The sequence below is a fragment of the Drosophila melanogaster genome, chromosome 2R (genome assembly GCF_000001215.4).
Source record: "Drosophila melanogaster chromosome 2R".
Classification (NCBI taxonomy): Eukaryota; Metazoa; Arthropoda; class Insecta; order Diptera; family Drosophilidae; genus Drosophila; species Drosophila melanogaster.
The window spans coordinates 9565799-9584554 of NT_033778.4; the positions used below are offsets into that span (position 1 = coordinate 9565799).

Below are 18756 nucleotides of genomic sequence, written 5' to 3' on the forward strand. Positions count from 1 at the left end.
ATTCGTGTCGCACAATAGATACATAGATACAGCCGTACATTTCGGCTTTCCAAGCTGCGGCCGCTCCCTCCGCATTTATCGACGTTTGTGTTTACTTAACCCAAATGCGCCCCAACAACCAGGCAGAAGAATGAAAGGGGCGGGGGGTGGCTATATGGGGGTTATGTAAGCCGGGGTGCGGAAATGGGCCACATATGTGGGGCCTTTGCTCCAATGGAACGAGCTTTTTTAAGTGTTTGCCCACACTAACACAAACACACACACACACAGACACATGGTGGTCGCAGATACACATTAGGGCCATAAGGGAACATAGTAGCTGAAACGCGGGGTTTTTTAAAATTTTGCCATTTATACATTTAATATTTGTTTTGTATACATATTAATTTTTATATATATATTTTGTTTTCTTAATGCGTACTGTTACTTATATCGATTTTAATGGATTATTATTTATCAATGTAGATTTGTTGTGGTTTCTTGTGTCGCAGCTTTCGTTTATGAATGTGTCGGTCGATCGGTGAACGAATGTCTGTACATCCATCATATACATACTTCTTAGCCATTGCAAACGGAATTAGTCTATAAATGAGTTGGGCCTTTGGCTAAAAAGCTAGCCCTTCTTCCATCATCTACTCTCTACTCTCCTCTCTCTCGCTTTCTACATGTGCACTTTGCTCGGCTTCAGGCTTCAATTCAGTTTAATTCAAAATAGATTTGACTTGCGTAAATACAATGAATGTTCATTTGCGGTAGACTAAAAACTAATAGAGTTGCTTTGCTGCAGGCTGCTGAGTGTCGAGTGAATGAGGGACTGAATAACACGTACATGTACATACATAACTCGCAAATTGCCTAACGTAGGATAATGAATTTAGATTCGATCTCGCTTCGCTCCCCCTCTCCACTTACACTTCCACGTTCACGTTCACCGCGCATACGCGCATCAATCGAACTCGTTTTACGTTTACGTATTTATATTAAGAAATACATATTTTTTATATTTATATAAAGATCTGATCTACATAGATAATGGCTTCGACTCGTCGCCGAGCTCTCTCTCTCTCTCTCTCTCTCTCTCTCTCTATATATTCACTCATCTATCTGATTCTAACAGCGTTTATCTTTACATGGAGGATCGATTATACGTTTAACAAGCTAGATGTGTTCAATGTATTTCCATTTCAGTTAATAATCAGTTCATAAAATAATGTAGGTTAAAACAAAACGTATCGCTTATATTGCGTATAAGAAGATCAAACATTGGTTGGTTCTGGTTAATGTTGCAGTGGCTGCTCTTGTTGTTGTGCGGAAACATTTTAAAAAGTTAACGTATACGAGTAGACTAACTGAGGGACTCTTAGAGGTTACGAATTTGCAAAATGATACATCATTGAGTTGGCTGGGAGGTAAGCTACTTTGACAACTCGAATTATTATTGACTTGAGGATCTTTTCAACATTCTGCTCGGCTTCTCCTTCTCCTCCTCTCCTCATCCTCATGCTCACCGTCTATAAATATCGCTCTCAGCGGCGTTGAGAGTAGGTTTGCTCGGTCTCTGCTACCTGGTTCCTTCGCTTTTCAATATGTTTACACAAATTTCATATGTGACCGTTCGCATTTGTTAGTTTTTTCGCATTTTCATTGTACATTTTGCCATTTTTTTTGTAGAAAATATTTTTCCCTTTTTCGATTTTCGTTTTTTTTTTTCTTTTGTTTTTCGCTTTTCTGTTTTTATCTGTTTGATTGATTTCTTTACACAGTATCTGTCATCAACACTTTAACGCCTTCATCTACCATTTATAATACAACTCAATTAAAAATTTGTAACATTCCCCGACGAAGGGGGAGGCATTTAAAATATCGCTTCCGTTCGTTTAAATACATGTCGAATTTCGGTTTCCGGCACAGCACACCAATTGGCTTGGCCTGCTGTTTCCCTTCCCTATGCTTATTGTTGCGGTTGTTTTGTTAATGTTTGTGTGTGCTGTTGCTGATTTCACTGTCTCCTTAAAACGATTTGCTAAGAACTAAACACAGTAATGGTTAGTAGAATTCAATGAACGCTGTACTGTGTGGTGTTGTGGGTGGTGGTGGTGGTGTGCTGCCCAGGCAGCTACTGCCTGCGTCTGGGTCTCGCGCAGACCTCCAGGCAGAAGCGTCGGACGGTGGCGTTTTCTCAGTTGATGGTGGCTACCTCCTGGCCCTCGCCATCGACGACGGGCATGTTCAACTGCTGGGTGACGTTCGACTTGGCCAGACAGGAACGGGCCACCGATTCAAAGAGCCTACGGAATATGGAAAACACGTTGCGGTTTAATATGAAGTCGTTTCGCTTTGTGGAAAGCACCCCAGTAGTGATTTGCTTACTAAAAAGTTGTATTTTCACAGATTAATGCTAAATTGTATAAAATAGGAGTTTACAAACGAATACAAAGAAAGGTAACATGCAAAATGAGAGGAATGGGACTGGTTGATTCACTTTGGGACCTGAACTTGATTTCTTGCTACGATGCACACTGAATGCCAATTGAATTCTCAAACCGCTTAACTACAATCAAACATTCACCGAAATATCTGAAAACAGAAGTTGTGGTAAAATGTAAGTTAGTTAAAAATTTGGGTTAGAAATGGATAAAGCCGGGTTTGTTATTTGCGTGCAATGCAAATCTACTACAAACTACGTATAATAAGCCTTTCGGAAATTTTATAGTGAATCAATGGGATTAACAGAATGGTCATCTATCTAATAAGGCCAACTCACTTGGTGATCTCTGGCGCACAGTGCACAAAGTCATGGTCCCAGAACTTGTAGATGGGATTTTTGATCAGCTCAATAAAAGTGATCAACAGTCCCCAAGGATGCGGGCGGTTCACGATCAATCGTTCCAGAAGTACGCGAGTGATCTGCTCCTGAATTGCCTCCGAGTTGGCCTCGGCAAACAGATGCAGCACCGCACAGCTGAAGTAGTGCGTGTGGCTGTTGGGATAGCGCAACTGGTTCGCAATCGCATTCAAGAACAGATAGCGACCCTCCGTATCCAAGTCAACAGCAAGATTCTGGAAGATATCCATGTGGGCGCTGTGTGCTATGTTCGAGGTGTTGGGCACAAAGTTTTTGTTTCTAAAAATGTTAAATACGATTAGGAAACCATTTCGCAGAGTAGATCATCCTTTCGAACTCACCTGATCAAAGCAATCGCCTGAGTTCCCACATACATGACCAGAGCATTCATCAGTGCCATGTTGTAACGAGTTCCTGGCTCGCTTGTCACCTGCAAGTGACCACGTAATTCCGATAGAAAAGTAACTGGCGCCCGGGCCTTGAGGTACGAGTCCAAATCCTTCTTAAAGTTCGCGGGCTGGATGTTCATAATGTAGCTACTGAGCACCTTAGGCGCATTACTACTGTCCGACAGCATGTCCACTTTTAGGTTGGGCGTGAAGGGATCGGGCAAGCGCATGTTGCGCGGAAACGCCGACAGGATGATGTTACGCATCTGGACGCAATTGGGCGGGATGGTGTCACAGAACCCAAAATGATAGTCGCACAAGAACTCCGGGAAGTCGTGAAGCAGAACGAGCAGAACACGTAGCGTCCCCTTGTACAAAAGCTGGACTGGTTTGCCGAGCTCAGTGTTGCGTAAGAAGGGCGCAAGATATTTAAAAAGGTCCTGCAGCAACTGAGCGTAAAGTGGCCAGCCCTTTTGCCCGGGAATTTGGACCAGGATGCGGCCCAGGAAGACGCGATGCGAAATGAGCTCCAACCAAGCAAAGCAGAATCCCGGAGCCACGCTGGGATTCAACAAGTGATATGTGTAGGCGAAGGCCGACACAATACTGTGCATCAGGGACTCGAGAATCACATCGGCCGTGCACAGCTCCATGAACAGCATCATGAAGAAGCGATGGTAGCCAACCTGCTGGAAGCTAACGCCACGCATCTCATGGTCCTTAATCAGCGTTCCCAGCACAATGCCCAGCACCTTGTTTAACAGGTTGATCTTGGTGGTTGGATTACCTGCTTCGCCTGAGTGTCGCACGAGCATTGCAATCAGATGGACGAACGCATCGATCCACTGGAATATCTTGTTTTTGGCCTGGTTGATTGGTAAACTCGGCTCGGCGAACATTCTGTACACCACATCCGTGCAAATGTGTGTGGCCTGGCGGAAAAAACGGGTGATCAAGTCGTCCGTTTTCAGGATACCATATGTGTTCATCTTCTGAACAAATGCACCGAAGTTGCGTGCATCGCGCGTTGACTGCTGGTTCTGTTGCGTGTACAGTGCAACCCAATCCTTAAGCAGAAACTCCGTCTTCTCTTGTAAGCCCGGCGGATCATCTGTATCGCATGACTAAAAAAAAAACCATTTTCGTTAGTTAAAAAATTCAAATGATATTATCGTCCTTACCCTTACGTGATGCATGCCGGAGTGGATGTAATGGGAGGCTCCCGACAAGTAACGATCATTGCCGTTGAACGGGCTGTAGTCGCTGCTCGAGTTAAAGTTTCCGCTCCAGAGCGTATCAATAGCATTCACAATGCATTCTGGATACCGATGGCGATGCTGAGTGAGCCTACCTAGCAGCTCAACAGTTGCCATGAATTCGTTGTCCGAAACAATATTAATCACTCGATCGTCCATGATGAGGCGCTCCAGCAGTGCGATACCGAACGATATGGCCACATAATTGTTTCCGTTGTCCATGCAGTCGCGTAGCATTCCGTCAAACTGATTCAGATTGACAAAGTGCGACGTAATCAAAGCGCGAGCTGCCTCCACGTTATATCGCACCTCCTCTCGGATATCGAAGAAACACTTTGTTACCGCTCGCTCTGTGTTTGGAGCACCGAAACTATTGTTCAGCAAGCCAAGGATACGGAGATGGATGTTTTGGTACATCTTCATTTGCTCCATGTTTTCATGCATATTGACCAATCCTTCGGTCAAACCCTCGACCGCGCGGGTCAGCAGATTAAAGGCAGACTCTTGGTCACGCAGTCGACGCGTCGCTATCAGGGCGTTGAGTAGCATGTGCATCTTGCTAGCCTGGATCTGGAGTGTCGGCACTCCGATTGCCGTGTTCATGAAGGCCTCCATTTTGCTAGCCAGTTCCCCGTATACCATGCTATCATCATTAGCAAACACATTTGGCTGAGACAAATCCGTCGGCTTGGGCACAAACAGGGCAATATCGCGATCGCTCATCTGCTGGAAGCCAGGTATGCTTCTAGCGAACTCCGAGTACACAGCATAAAGTGTAGCTGGAGCCGCGCCCACCTTGATGCGCACTGCTTCTGGAAGACGCTCCTGTTGATAGGTGAGGATCTGGGCGTCCACAAAGCGGTTGCCCTCTTCACGAGCAATTTTTCTGGTCTCGAAATCGGTGCTTAGACGCCTATCGATCTCTGCGGCTGCCTTTTCAGCAGATGTTTTCTGAATGAAAGCGCAAACTAGCTCAACATTTTCGCTGGCTAACTGCATAGCAGCAGCTTGGATCTCAGCCATGCTGGGCATCCCATTTAGACCCGACAGCAAGGCCTTGTGCAGATTCTGGCTAATAGCACGCGCTATCTCATCCTTACCGGTAATCATGGCCATGCCGGCGGCAAGGTTTCGTACCATCTGATGAGCGGCAGTGCGCATTCGGTTCTCGTCAGCATCCAGGGCGAAGTCCTTGCGGATGATCTGCTCGGTGGTGGCACAGGCAATGCGGATGCTTCGGTCCACAATAGGCTGCAACCAGTCGGTTATCGTGCGCTCCACGGCGTTGACGACCATGTGTTTGATTCCGGGATTGGCGTGCAGGAACGGAGTATTGGGTGGCAGTACCAACTGCTGACCAATAAGCTGGAAGTTGCTCACGTTTACGTCCACGTATGAATAGCGCGGCTCTGGTGGCGGTAGTGCCACCTGGCTGGAATCGGTGGGTAGATTGGGCGAAGATACCGATCCAGGAGTACTATTAGCTCCGCCCGCTGCCATCATCATAGCGGCCGCATTTTGAGCGTCCACGTCCGCAGAGGATGGCGGTGGAGGTACCTGCTGCTGCGGTGGTTGCTGCTGTTGTGGTGGTGGCGGAGGTTGTGCCGGGGATTGCTGTTCACGCGGTAGAGCTGGCGCAGAAGCCACTGGCTCAAGTTGTTTCGGTTTTGGTTGCGACATCTGCTCTTCAATCCGGTGAGTTCGATTGGGATCCTTCAGGTAGATCACTTGTCGCAACTTGGCCAACTCCAGATTAAGTGTTTTACAGAGTACTTCGATTTCAAACTTCAGGTTCAGCTTAAGGTCTGGCTCCTGGTGAAGCTCAGCAAGCACGTACATGATACCCATTGTCCATGGATTGGGCGATCGGAAGATGCGAGACTTGGCGGATGACTCAAGGATCTTGGCTACGAAAGGAACCACAAAAAGCAGTTCCTGCTGGCCCTTGTGGTAAGCCTCAGCCAAAAGGGATTTAAGATCCAGATCCAACTGCAGGATGGGGCGATTGCGACCTAAGGTCATCATGCCCAACCAGTGTCCGAGGTTCTTCAACAGACTTCGATCGGAGAAATTAATAACTCCCTTATCGGAGCGCAAGAGTACCTTGATGTTGCGTAGGGTCTCTTTGGTTACGAATCGGTTGATCTCGCCGTTTTTAAGGGCATCCAAAAAGTTGTAATATAGTGTGTGGAAGTTGAACTCCATTGATGCGCGTTTGAGGACCAGATATTGCGCTAGCCACGGCCAATACTCCTTGGTCATAATCTCCTTTATCTCATCGCACTTCTGCGGTATGTTCAGCTGGCTCAAGTTGTTGAAAATAAAGGCAGTTTTGTCCTGCACAGGCTCTGGTGGCACAGTCACTTTCTCTTCCTGGTTGGCCACCAAAAGTGTGTCGATATTGGTGGCATTGGCGATGGACTTCATTCTCGTGGCATGCGATACAGCAGCGTTTGATTTCGGTCCCGATCCCGGGGTGGCAGCGGGCATATTACCTACAGAGGAATGAGTGGAAATCAACGTTATTCTCTGCGGAAATTGATTCTTTATAATATAGCGCTTTCCTTAGTATCCAATGTTCTTACTTAATTATATTAATCGACTTGTTTTGTATACTAATCATAATTACCTAACATGGAGCTATTCCTGTAAATTGGTTCCGTTCCTGGTCCGCTAGATATCGCCGAAGGAATCGTATTGCTGAGTCCAATCAACTTCTGCGGCGGCGGCTCCTGGCCGTGCATTCCGTATTCCACATACTGAATAAGGTGCGGCGGGAAGTCAGAGAAGTGAGGAATGGAGCGGATATGCTCGCAGTATTTGTTGTAGGTGTGCAATCGAGTTCTGAATCTGTCCAGTGCCGTCACACCGAAATAGTAAAGCTTAGATCCATCGGGCTTGCGGAGGGCATCCAAGACACAGCGCAGAGAAAGGCCCAGTGCAACAAAAGTGGGCACCAGGTTACGATCAATAATGCCACCAAATAGCTGCGCAGTAATCTGTAGCTCTTTCTCTGGGTATTGACAGAAAAAGCGATATTCCTCGAACAGATTGCGCAGCATGCACAAAAAGACTTCCTGCTCGCGCCGGTTACTTGACTCTTTAAATCTTTGCAAAATGTCCAGCACTTCATCGATGGACAGCGTTGGATTCGGCTGGTGGTTGTAGATGCGCTGAAAGTATGAGTTGACCTCGTCTTCAACTTCCTTTGACACAGGTATCTGGAGATCGGCCATCACAGGGTTGTTTGGATTGGGGGCCGTTGGAGTCGGCGTTGGAGTCTGCTGTTGTGGACCCCCTGGCAGCATGCGGCCTAGGTTTCCTACGTTGGGTGGTGGCGGAGCCTGCGGCATCTGCATGAGGTTCAGCGGATAGGGATTGGCTCCCGGAGTCATCAGACGCGATGGAGAAGCTGAAATTGCACGTAGAATTTCGTTAGATAGGATTAAGAGGCATCTGTGATAGATTATGCACTCATTGCCTATGAATGCCACTTACTTAGCATGTTTCCAAAATTAAATGCTCCGTTCGGGCCGCTGAGGTTGAGGCCGGCTAAGTTGTTGGACATATTCGTTAGCGGATCCATTCCTGGTCCAAACATCTGCGCGTTGAGGTTTCCGGAGAACGGTTGCTGCGGTGGCGGAGGGACTATGCCTCCAGGCAGATCCATACCACGATGGCCGCGCAGAATTGTTGGTGGAGGCGGCGGAACCAATCCTGGCTGCTGCTGCTGTTGGGCACGCGCCTTGTTAGCCATAATCGCCACGTTCGCGGTCATTTGCATGATGACTTCGACCATCTCCGGCTGCATGCAGTTATTGATGCACGTTTGCAGACAGTTGATCATGGTGGTAACTGTCTCGGGCAAAAGCTGCGCCTGCTTGGGAGGCAGCTGATCCTCTGGCACTTTTGCGTTGATAACCTGCGGGCAGCGGCGGTGCAGAACCTTGATTATAGCCTGCATAAAAGGCTCTCCATGTTCGCGAATTTTATCGGTAAGCCACTTTTCCAGCTTCAGGTACTCGCGCCGAGAGGCAAGGCAAGCCAGGTCGATAATGAATAAAAATGAACGGGCGTTGAGCAGCGCTGATAGCGCTTTTAAATCCTGGGCAAGATCCAGGATGCGCGACAGTTTCACCTGATCGAACTCATTGCCTCGGAGATACCACTCGGACATAGCATTCATGATATTGGAACGAAGTTGGAAGTTGTTCGAGCTCCAGGCGCTGGCCAAGATCACGTTCGAGTTGGGATGGTTGCCAAGGAACGTTGGTATCAGTTGGTTAAACAGATCCTGACGCAGTGGCGTCATAGGCGGACTTGTGTTCAATAAGGCCAAAAATAGCACATCGGGACAGTTCTGCGCTGGGAACTTGAATAGCTCATGGACCTGCGTATAGTATCCCTTGTCCGCAATGGAGAGCAGCACCTCCACCAGGTGAAGCGACTTCCAGGACGAGATCTCCTTATTGTCCGCATCCGGAGCCGTCTTAAGCACATCCAACGCTGGCTGGCTAAATACAAAGTCGGCGAAGGAAAAGAGATCCGGGTTCTTCAGCATTGTCGCGATAAGCGACAGCTGACCTTCCGTGTTTGCCCAGTGACGGTAAATGCATTCTGGATGTGGAAATATGTTAGAGCCAGTGGCCAGCCGAAGGATGGTGAGCAAAAGCTCCAAACCGATGCGATCCTTCAGCACGAACTCGGGATGATCAAGTTCTAAAAATTAAGAATGATATTCCTATAGATTGGCGATTGCGAAGCAATTATCTAGCTATTACCCATGCACACGTCCTTCCAGTTGAGCTGAGGCACCACCTCCTTGAGCGCCTGCACAAAGACATCTGGCTTCCAAGTTTGCGTGGCCTCCGTCGTCTCCTTCTTGTCCTTCTTATCACTGGACGAATTGCCATCGCTGCCATCGTTGTTGTTACTGCTGCCCGGGTTCTGTTGCTGCGGAGTGATTTGTGTCTGCGAAGAGCCACTGCTGTTGCTGCCACCGCCCTGTCCCTGACCAGGCCAGAAGTTCGCCGGCGTCGGTAGATTCACATTACAATCGAGCAGGGAGGAGTGCCGTCGGCACATAAGACCCACGATCTTGGCGACATCTTTGGACTGGAGCTCAGCGCGTTCTCGCTCGCGGGAACACAAATGATTCTTACACTCTTCAACGCTCGATGTAAATTCATAACCGATTTCAAGGATTAGATTAATCCAAGATGTGTCCATAATATTATTTTTGCCCTGCAACACAACATTCAATTAGCGAATTGTCTTTTTCAATGAGTGTCTTACGCACCTGGTTGGTGAATATTATCTCGCTTAAATGGTCATAAATATCCTCGATTCCCACCTCGTTCAAAGCATCTGCTTCGAAACTGGAGCTGTTGCTATTAGTCGTCGCTTCGGCCTCCGCATCCGTTTCGCTGGCACCTGCTCCCGCAATCGTCGCCGTCGTCGAGCCGTAAAGGAACGGCGCTAGAACCAGCGGTACCGCCTGGCGCGGAAACTCCTCACGAAGCTTGATCAAAAACTGTGCTTCCACCTGCGGTTGTACGTACTCGCTAAGGCAGCACAACAAATACTGCAGTAGATCGAAGGAGATCTCCCGGAGACCGCTGTCGGCTGGGCCGGTGCCTTTATTACCCAAGTAAGAGTCTATAAGTTCGCTGAGGCTACCTTTTAGGTTGTTCCTGGCAGAATGTTTGAGTTCTGTGTACGAGGAGTGGGTCAAGGCCAAGGCAAAGACGCACTCACAAACCTTGTTGATGCCGGTCAGTCGGGCGACCTGGCCAACGAGATCCGCTACCGCAACAGGCTTCAGGGACTGCTTAGGAATGAGTATCCATAAGTAATCAACACATTGTGGGCATTGTAAACTCAACTTACCTTCTGGTTGCTGGCGAAGAACTGGTCAAAAGCGTAGCAGATGTTGGACACAAACGATGAACTGTGAAGCTGACGCTCCAACTGGATGCCCAGGAGCTTCGCCTGCAGCTGGACCGTAACTGATGGCACGAGATCGCTGAAGTTGATCACGGAGAACAGGTGGCGCAGGCTGCTGCGATCCGCTTCCAGGCCGTGCTCTTTAACGAACTGCAAGATGTCGTAAATGCTATCAGTAATGTATGGTTTAGAATCAAAGAGCTGCATTGCGTAGGGTTTGGAAGCCAATATAAGTGCCTTGACAGCGACTGCCCGCAATCTGGGACACATATCACTGTATAAGGGACAGTGTATGTTTCAAACGATTCCTCAGATTCTGCGGTGACCGGGATTTTTTTTTATGTGATTTTCATCGCAAACTTGGAAATTTTGACAGGTTCTATTATGTTCTGTGAGTGTCTCAACTTTTCTCTGTACAATTGGATATGTGTTTACGGATACAGGGCAAGATGTAAAGTAACATTTTGGAGGGATTATTTCTAACTCCAGGCAACTGTTTTCAAAAGTAAATCCATTAAGTCATTATTTCTTGCCCGCTTAAAAACTTTACCCAATTGGCTTTTTAAAAGCGCAACCAGAGGGTTAAAACATGAATTTTATCATTGGGAATTCCAGTTTAGGTGCACCATTGTTGGGCTCACAGGTTTCTGAGATTATCTTGAATGCTATAACTAAATGGAAGACTATATCTCAAATTGGGCTATCGTTAAGTTAGTTAATGTATTTTCTATCCGATAATTTCTCCATGGAATCCAACAAATTCCTAGACCTTTCTTACTATAAATTCCGTTGGGTTATCCTAGTACTTCATTCCAACATTGAATATCAGTGAAAATTTGGTAATCCTACTGAGTTCGAATAACTTGAAAACTTATCAGGCTTTTTAAATGGCAGATATAGATTGTTGAGAATTTCAAAATACTGAAGTATATGACTCTGTTTTGTTATCATTTTTTTTTATCATTTTTTTTAATTTTTGAGGAATATGCCATTTACTGTCAAGAAAACGGGATCTGTAGCATAGTTTGTCCCACAAACGATTACTTTTTAGGGGATTGTTGGGCAAATGGTGCCATTCTAAGCCAAGTATTTGTTATGATACTAATTTGAATGGCAAAACTTTTCTAGGAGGCTAGATATCCCCCTCCCTCCCTACGGATCCAAAACTGTTGAAATATTTGATCCGGAGCTCGGAGTCCGGAATCAAGGCCTCACTCCGAACGGGGGAGCGAGACAACAGCTTTGGCCCCGCCGTCGCAGCTGCTCCACAACAAATTACACACGCGCCCTCTCGCTCGCACACGTTGGCGAAACGTTACATGGGTAAGGAGAGAAGAGAGCATGACGGTGCGCGAAAGGAAGGGGGTCACAGGAAAAAGTGCGACATATTGCAACTCTAGCGAAAAGAAAGCGGCCGCAATTGATATTCCCACGCAATTTGTCCCACGAACTTACTATTCAATTTGGTTTCTCTCGTTTGGCAATGAAAAAACAGAAGTTTCGGGGCCGAAAAGCCCTGCGCTTGGCTTGGGCTTCCCAATTCGAATTTCGCAATTCGATTTCGCACTACTACGCTGCAAAATTCACACTGCCATCAACTCACGAAACACGTTTGTGGCTAAGCGCACACAATTGGCCTGGTTTTACACATTCTATAAAACTTTTAGCTTAAACAAAACGCTCACAAAACGCGCAACGCCGTGCAGAGAAATTTTTTCAGCTGCCTTTACCAAAAAACTGTAATGGCGTCGGCAAAAATGCACGAGCGAGTGAAATGGCAATAGCCCATTCGTGAGTGCGAACAATTGGCAACTCTGGTTGGCCAGGTGCGATATGTTGTCGGTTTGGCAACACTAAACCCCCGCCCCCTACAAAATGTTGTTGTTATTGTTGACAAAATGAATTGGAAATGGTTCATGGAAACTTTGGTAGAATAACTTGGGCACCTACCTGATTTATTTGCTCGCTGCTCTCATTAAAATTTCGCTTGTTCACGTGCTTGACCAGATTTCGAATGTGCGTTGGCGGTGTCTTCAGTTGGCTCTCTACGTTCATAATTCTACGTATCAGTTGTCAATTCCTCAGCGGATGTTTCTTGTTGCTGTTGTTTTTGTTGGAGGCCACCAGAATTTTTTGTTCAGCACACACGTTTAGCGTGCACTGGTATTGGAGATTAGAGATATTTGACGTATTCGCTGTTGCTTCTTGGCGCTTTTCATTTCACCTACGGCGCAATTTGTTTTTGTCTCTGCCTTCCTTGGTTTTTTTTTGTTCTTTTTTGGGTCTGTAGATTCATTGGCCGCGGCCCCCGTATAAAAGGGGCCATCAGCAGCTCTACATTGCAGGCGGCATCTATTTACGCGTAAATCAAATAAACATTAAACTCGGTTTAATGGTTTCATGAGAAAAATCCGATTGGCTATGTCCTCGGCCCAGTGTGTACAATATTGCAATAGCTCACGTAATGAAACAATATGAATCAATCCGCACGTACAGCGAAAACAGAAATGAAAAAATACTACTACTACCACACACACGCACGCACACACGGGCAATTGAGGCAGAATATATGGCTGATCGTCGTCGACCTCCTTTTCCACTTCCTTCCGGTTGCTTTGGTGTTTCAAGTTTAGCTTTTGGGCTCGTTTGTATATGTATGCTAGGAAAATTACTTCAAATTTGTTTGCACTCGTGGATTTTTTAATTATTGCCGAAATGAAAATTTTGCATTCCCTGGGAAGCGTGTTCAGCAACCGATAGTTCAGTCACTACTGCTTGGCACTCACAACGAATAGTGTTACAAATCACGGGTTTGTGATTAAAATATAGAAATCCATAACGCCATGTGGAACTTATACCAGAAAAGCTGTAATACTCTTTTGAATTACCAAAAACGGCGGCAAATCTTGCCGATTAGTAACGGATAAATAGCCGATGTTTTTCCGTTAAATTTAAACTAGTAATAAATATACAATAAATTCAAATGCTAATACATAAATTACGCCTTAATAAATAAATATCAATAATAAATAAGAATAACACAATTGCTTAATCTTGTAGCGTCAAGCAATTTTAACTTCTTATTTTAATGTTTATCGTAAAGATGTTTCCGCAAAGGTAATTTATTATTAACCTATTATATAATATTTACAATTTTTTAAATGTTGGGTTCAATAATTTGAATATGCATATGGCCACAGTAGTTCCAACCGCGAGTCGGTATTTTTTGGGGGCCCTCCGTCCGGTCACACCCCGCCCCATCCACATGCAGCCCACTCCGCCCCCACATAGTGTACATAACAAACGGGCTTAATTGGCAATTTAGCAAGCAGTCAGTTAAATGTGCGCGGCAGGCAGTCCCATCGTCAGTGCTCTCCTTCGGCAGAATGTGCTCCTGCGAGCTGGTGGTGTCCTCCGGAGCTGGGACCCCATCTCCTCCAGCCTGTCCCCCTCGCCGTGCAAACCAAACTATAGTTTCGAGGCGCGCGCTTTCGCGTCGGACGCTGGAGCTTCCGCTCCAGCTGCAACCGCCCAGATCTCGCACCCAAAAACAGTGAGTGATTTCCAAAAGCTTCACGAAGCCACCAAAAAGAAGTTCCAATGTAAGCCTCAACCAGTCGCAGGCATATGCATATATGCGTAGTATGTGCACGATCTATAAATACCCAGCCGCAAAGTGGTCCCATTAGTAACATACCCTCCCGTTTCGCACCACTTGACATTTTCAGCCAAGAAGCTGCCCTCCGATGTGCATCCAGATGCGGTCTTCGCCTGCAACGAGCTCGATCTCAGCGAGGTGCAGGTGTACGGATTCGATTACGACTACACGCTGGCCTGCTATAAGCCCATCCTGGAGGACCTGCTGTACAATCTGGCTCGCGAGATGCTGGTGAAGAGGTTCCGCTACCCGGAGGACATCCTCCAGCTGGAGTACGAACCGAACTTTGCGGTACGCGGCCTGCACTACGACGTGGAAAAGGGGCTGCTGGTGAAACTGGACAGTTTCCTGCAGCTACAGCTGGGCTCGGTATACAGGGGACGTACCAAAGTGGAGGCGGATGAGGTGCTGAAGCTCTACCACAACCGCCTGCTGCCTATTGCCTACGTGGAGGGGCCGAACAATAGCTACAGGGTTCGTATCGATATCTTATCACCTGGCGGCTTACGCTTGGGTTTTGTGTTTAGCAATCAGTGATTTACGATCTCCTTTCGCACAGCATAACACCAACTCCAAAATGGTGCAATTGGCCGACCTGTTTTCTGTACCTGAAATGTGCCTGCTGTGCAATGTAATCGAATATTTTGAACGCAATCGAATCGACTACAATCCAGAGATTGTTTTCCATGACACCAGGACCGCCATGGGCTCCTGCCATCCCATTATGCACGGCAAGGTGATGCGGAACACTGAGAAGTACATAGAACGAAACCCGAAGCTGGTCAAGTTCTTCGAGAAGCTGCAGCAGGCGGGCAAGAATCTCTTTCTAGTCACCAATAGCCCGTACTCGTTTGTGTAAGGGAATGTGACATCTTTTATTTTACCACAATTAAAATTTACGAAATCGTTATGTCTGCATTTGTAGAAACTGTGGCATGTCCTTTCTGGTCGGCGCCAACTGGCGTGATTTCTTCGATGTGGTCATCGTGCAGGCCCGCAAACCAAAGTTCTTTACGGATGAATCTCGACCAATAAGGCTATTCGACGAGCGAACGCAGTCACACCTATGGGATCGGGTATTCAAGCTGGAGAAGGGAAAAATCTACTACGAGGTAAGGGTTTCCCATTCCCACTTGGTTAGTAATCAACCCTGTTGTCTGATGTTCTTCACAGGGTTCGGTGAGACAGCTTCAAGAGCTGAAGGGCTGGCGTGGTCACTCTGTGCTCTATTTCGGAGATCATCCGTACAGCGACCTAGCAGATGTTACTCTGAAGCACAGCTGGAGGACAGGAGCCATTATTAGCGAACTGGCTGTGGGTGTTTTATATCAAGCAATTATCGTATTGCCTCTAAGGGTATTTTCGTATTGCAGCACGAAATTAAAACCCTCAATCGTAAGGACTTCAAGATGAGCGCCAACTGGCTGCAAATGCTGACGCAGCTCATCGAGGACACCCAGGACGATGATAGCGAGGCAGCGCAGATCTGCCTAAAGGAGTGGATGGAGGAGCGGGATCAGTTGCGGTAAGAAAATATACATTTATCTAGTGGCTTACGATAATATCTCTAAATCCGAATCCAATCTTCGACAGCAACAAAACGAAGAACGTGTTCAACGAGCAGTTTGGCAGCGTTTTCCGCACCTACCACAACCCCACTTACTTCTCAAGACGCCTCTTCCGCTTTGCCGACATCTACACCAGCGACATAACCAACCTGCTCAAGTTCTCCACCACCCACACCTTTTATCCCCGACGGGGTGTAATGCCCCACGAATATGCCTCCCACTTTATCTAGAGAATTTGTGGGGACGAATGCCCGTTAGGAAGCTCAGATTAGTTGTAGGTAACAAGAAGTGCCAGTGTTTAATGCTTGTAGCTCGAAACTAGCGAATTTAATGCGTGTATATCGTTATTTACATTATTGCTCAATAAAATCGTTGTAATAGTTCAAGAAAACCTCGCGATGCTCGCTAGCCAGATAATCCACCTTACCTTTCATCTCTAGCAGTTCCTTTCTATCGGTGCGGCATTTCTTCTGGGCTATGATATCCCACAAATAGGTCATGCGAGCAATGTATTCCGTTGAGTTATCGCCACACTGCGCAGCAATGCCTTCCAGCTGTTTGCGGATAATCCTCGCCAGATCTTCATACTCAAACTCATCCAATGAAGTGCCTCCTGTTTAAGTAGAGGTTTATAAATTACGACGTAACAAAATCCAGCCGTAGCCTACCATCTATCTCATAAAAACAGGCTGTTACCAGTTCCTCGGCCATAATTCTTTTTAAGCTGTGGTGATCCACAAGCCACTTGTCTAGATCATCGAATGCCTTGAACAGCGCCTGCCTTTTTGACGAATCGGCACTGCTGCCGATGAGTCCAAGGAACTCATTGTACCAGGCGAAATGTTGAAGCTCGTGGCACACCGTGCAAGTAATCGGTTTCTCTGCATTGCATCTCAGCCACCAGCGAAGATTATTCTGCTGAACTTTGGCGTCTGGCAGAAATTCTTGTCGGCAGTTGGGCTTTTCGCAGCGATAACGATGAAAAGAAAGCTGGAAGATTGGGAAAGACATTTACAAATGGCTTTGCTTGGTTTGAAAACGTACATAGTTCTGGTCGGGATCAGTTCGTGTGCACTTAGCGCATGTGCACTCAAATTTGTAGATGGCCTTGAGCGGATGAGATCGTTGTAGCTTTAAACTGTTTCTGTAATCCATTGTATAGCAATTGAAGATCTCTTCGCCTTCTAGAATGTCCTTTGCAGCGTAGTTCACCACGGAACATCCATCGAACTTGGTGCGAATTGAGGGTTCGCAGGCGTGGTTGCACAAGCTCAAGTAGGGCAGATTGATAGCCGTGATAGGATCCGAGTGGGATAGATTGTGCAGCTGGCCGCGTTTCAGGTGTCGAGGCTTTTGCCACAACTCCGGCTGCAGCATGACAAACTCTTTTGGCTCCATGCCAACTCCGAGCAACGCATCGCCTACATGCCCATTCGCCAGCAACTGGCCGGCGAAGCGCAGAATCAGTGCTGATATAATCAGTTGCCAATCTTCAATGCTGGCTGGCAATGAGTGGAACTGATCGTAGAAATCGGTGTGCTCTTTCAGGTAAAGTTGAAGGAGATTGGCACAGAGGATGTGGTAATTTAACTCCTCATCGATAGCCTGATCCAGTTGACTGACCATGCGCAGGCTTCGCAAATACTCTGGAGCGTTTTCACTCTCTTCCGGTTTTCGGGACAGATTCATTATTTCTTCCCACATACCCTTTGCACTGGTCATCTCTTGCAAATGAGGCCTTATGTAGGGAATGTAAGTCAAAAGCAATCGCAAGGCCAAATGCGAAATGCCCAAAAGTCGGAGGATATCCTTTCTGTAGGCGGCACACTCGAATTTGTGGATGGCCGAGTGCGCCTCCCGACACTTCCTAGAGCAGTAGACTACCCGCTGATGGCAATTGGGGCAGGGTATGGGTGCGCTCATTAAGGTGGCGGCGCACTGCTGGCAAATAAGCAGTTGCTCCAATGGAACAAAGCAGGAGGCGCGCTCTGAAAAGATTACGTTGCCTTTGCTAATCGCTTCCTTAGCCACCATATATCGACCACGGGGACCAGGATCTGTAAGGCTGAGAAGTAAAGGTTACAAATTAAGAAGTGGCCAGAATCGATTTGGAAACTTACATTTCCCCTAGAGATTTATCCACCACTTTCCCTTGTGTTTCCTGCTCTCTGGGTTGGTTCTTTAGCAGCTCCAGTTTCTGCTTCAGGTCTTCCAGCTGCTGCTCAAAGCTCTCTTTAAGCTGCAGCTGCCCGAGATAATCCAAATGCTCCTCTAGCGAAGCAATCTTCTTCAGCTTCCAGGCGCAGAAGGCCTGCCGCATGATCACCTTGTGCCGCAGCCTTTCCGGGTATCCGCACTCCAGCGCATTGGAGCAGTCGTCATAGGCTTCTCTGTAGTACCCGTACTCCTGCAAAGCTATTCCTCGGTTGGCAAACGCCAGCGACAGCTCTTCCACAGCATTCTCAGCCTCGAAAACGGCTTCCGAGTAAAGCCTGCATGCTTTCAGAACCGAGTCCTTGGAGGATCCCGATGCGGACTCTTTGAACATAAGGTTTCCCTCCTCGCGCAGATTTTTCGAACGTTCTGCGCATCCTTTCCTGTCAACCGGTTGCTCCAAATCCTGCAGCAAGTCGAGCGCCAGCTTCTGGAATATCTGCAGAATGTCCGCTGGCATGGATGCCAATGACTTGAAGGTTTCGAACTCATCCTTGTAGTTCTCATTCAGGGTTATCAGTTCGTTCTGCTGGGAGAAAGTTCTTGCCAAACGTTCCATGTCCACCGGCTGCAAAAATTGTTTACAAAAATCAAATCATGCGGTTGGTGAATTTTAGGTGCTTTTCGAGTAGCCGCTAATTAAAGAATCGATTATTTTTCAAAATTTAAGTTCTATTTCCCTAGTTAGTTCTATTCCTTATGGAATTATTTCACATTCTATTGAAATCAAGGGATATTATAAAGTCGTCGAAAACTTTTAACTTATTAAAATTAAATGTTTTATGATCACGGGTTATATCAAAATCTGGATTATCTTTCGGCCACTCGACACATAACAAACCCAAGCCAAGAAAAAGAATTAACTATTCATAAGTGGAAT

General features: G+C 46.8%; 3 protein-coding genes and 1 long non-coding RNA gene across 12 annotated transcripts; 2 read left to right on the plus strand and 2 right to left on the minus strand.

Moving 5' to 3' along the window:
- Positions 1 to 347: 347 nt before the first annotated feature.
- Not1 lies at positions 348 to 13209 on the minus strand. 6 transcript variants are annotated; one of them, NM_165678.4, is made up of 10 exons: positions 12387 to 13209; positions 10380 to 10586; positions 9790 to 10317; positions 9272 to 9734; positions 7989 to 9209; positions 7120 to 7902; positions 4416 to 6985; positions 3187 to 4358; positions 2765 to 3124; positions 348 to 2288 (listed from the first exon to the last, which is right to left on the minus strand). In NM_165678.4, exons 1-10 carry the CDS (start codon positions 12489 to 12491, stop codon positions 2180 to 2182), a joined length of 7518 nt encoding a protein of 2505 aa, NP_724798.3. In that variant the 5' UTR covers positions 12492 to 13209; the 3' UTR covers positions 348 to 2179. The 6 variants fall into 6 exon arrangements, with proteins under 6 accessions (NP_724798.3, NP_001097243.1, NP_001097242.1 ...); NM_001103773.3 differs by having other exon boundaries at positions 1716 to 2288; positions 4422 to 6985; NM_001103772.3 differs by having other exon boundaries at positions 1716 to 2288.
- Positions 11629 to 16049, plus strand: Nt5c (5' nucleotidase C). 3 transcript variants are annotated; one of them, NM_165680.2, is made up of 7 exons: positions 11629 to 11759; positions 14165 to 14568; positions 14654 to 14949; positions 15020 to 15206; positions 15268 to 15408; positions 15468 to 15619; positions 15688 to 16049. In NM_165680.2, the coding sequence occupies exons 1-7, from the start codon at positions 11756 to 11758 to the stop codon at positions 15890 to 15892; spliced, it is 1389 nt and encodes a 462-aa protein (NP_724801.2). In that variant the 5' UTR covers positions 11629 to 11755; the 3' UTR covers positions 15893 to 16049. The 3 variants fall into 3 exon arrangements, with proteins under 3 accessions (NP_724801.2, NP_610499.2, NP_724800.1); NM_136655.4 differs by lacking the exon at positions 11629 to 11759 and adding an exon at positions 13652 to 14038; NM_165679.3 differs by lacking the exon at positions 11629 to 11759 and adding an exon at positions 13652 to 13989.
- Positions 13107 to 13473, plus strand: lncRNA:CR46257 (long non-coding RNA:CR46257). Its single transcript, NR_133109.1, has one exon. It is a non-coding gene; the product is annotated as a long non-coding RNA:CR46257 (long non-coding RNA).
- Positions 15963 to 18747, minus strand: Smyd4-1 (SET and MYND domain containing, class 4, member 1). Of its 2 annotated transcripts, NM_165681.2 has the most exons (5): positions 18667 to 18747; positions 17783 to 18444; positions 16707 to 17727; positions 16331 to 16652; positions 15963 to 16275 (listed from the first exon to the last, which is right to left on the minus strand). In NM_165681.2, the coding sequence occupies exons 2-5, from the start codon at positions 18433 to 18435 to the stop codon at positions 16016 to 16018; spliced, it is 2256 nt and encodes a 751-aa protein (NP_724802.1). In that variant the 5' UTR covers positions 18436 to 18444; positions 18667 to 18747; the 3' UTR covers positions 15963 to 16015. The 2 variants fall into 2 exon arrangements, with proteins under 2 accessions (NP_724802.1, NP_610500.2); NM_136656.3 differs by lacking the exon at positions 18667 to 18747 and having other exon boundaries at positions 17783 to 18484.
- Between the last annotated feature and the right edge of the window lie 9 nt (positions 18748 to 18756).

What these genes read in the sequence shown, in the direction of transcription:
- Nt5c (NM_136655.4), top strand. Translation starts at nt 13,777, where the DNA reads ATGTGCGCGGCAGGCAGTCCCATCGTCAGTGCTCTCCTTCGGCAGAAT. An exon ending in CACCAAAAAGAAGTTCCAAT is followed by an intron (nt 14,039 to 14,164) that starts GTAAGCCTCAAC and finishes TGACATTTTCAG; the next exon opens with CCAAGAAGCTGCCCTCCGAT. An exon ending in CCATTATTAGCGAACTGGCT is followed by an intron (nt 15,409 to 15,467) that starts GTGGGTGTTTTA and finishes TTCGTATTGCAG; the next exon opens with CACGAAATTAAAACCCTCAA.
- Not1 (NM_001299323.1), bottom strand. Translation starts at nt 10,706, where the DNA reads ATGTGTCCCAGATTGCGGGCAGTCGCTGTCAAGGCACTTATATTGGCT. An exon ending in AGATAATATTCACCAACCAG is followed by an intron (nt 9,735 to 9,789) that starts GTGCGTAAGACA and finishes GTTGTGTTGCAG; the next exon opens with GGCAAAAATAATATTATGGA. An exon ending in CCGGCATGCATCACGTAAGG is followed by an intron (nt 4,359 to 4,415) that starts GTAAGGACGATA and finishes TTTTTTTTTTAG; the next exon opens with TCATGCGATACAGATGATCC.
- Smyd4-1 (NM_165681.2), bottom strand. Translation starts at nt 18,435, where the DNA reads ATGGAACGTTTGGCAAGAACTTTCTCCCAGCAGAACGAACTGATAACC. An exon ending in GATAAATCTCTAGGGGAAAT is followed by an intron (nt 17,728 to 17,782) that starts GTAAGTTTCCAA and finishes TTTACTTCTCAG; the next exon opens with CCTTACAGATCCTGGTCCCC. An exon ending in CTGTTTTTATGAGATAGATG is followed by an intron (nt 16,276 to 16,330) that starts GTAGGCTACGGC and finishes CTACTTAAACAG; the next exon opens with GAGGCACTTCATTGGATGAG.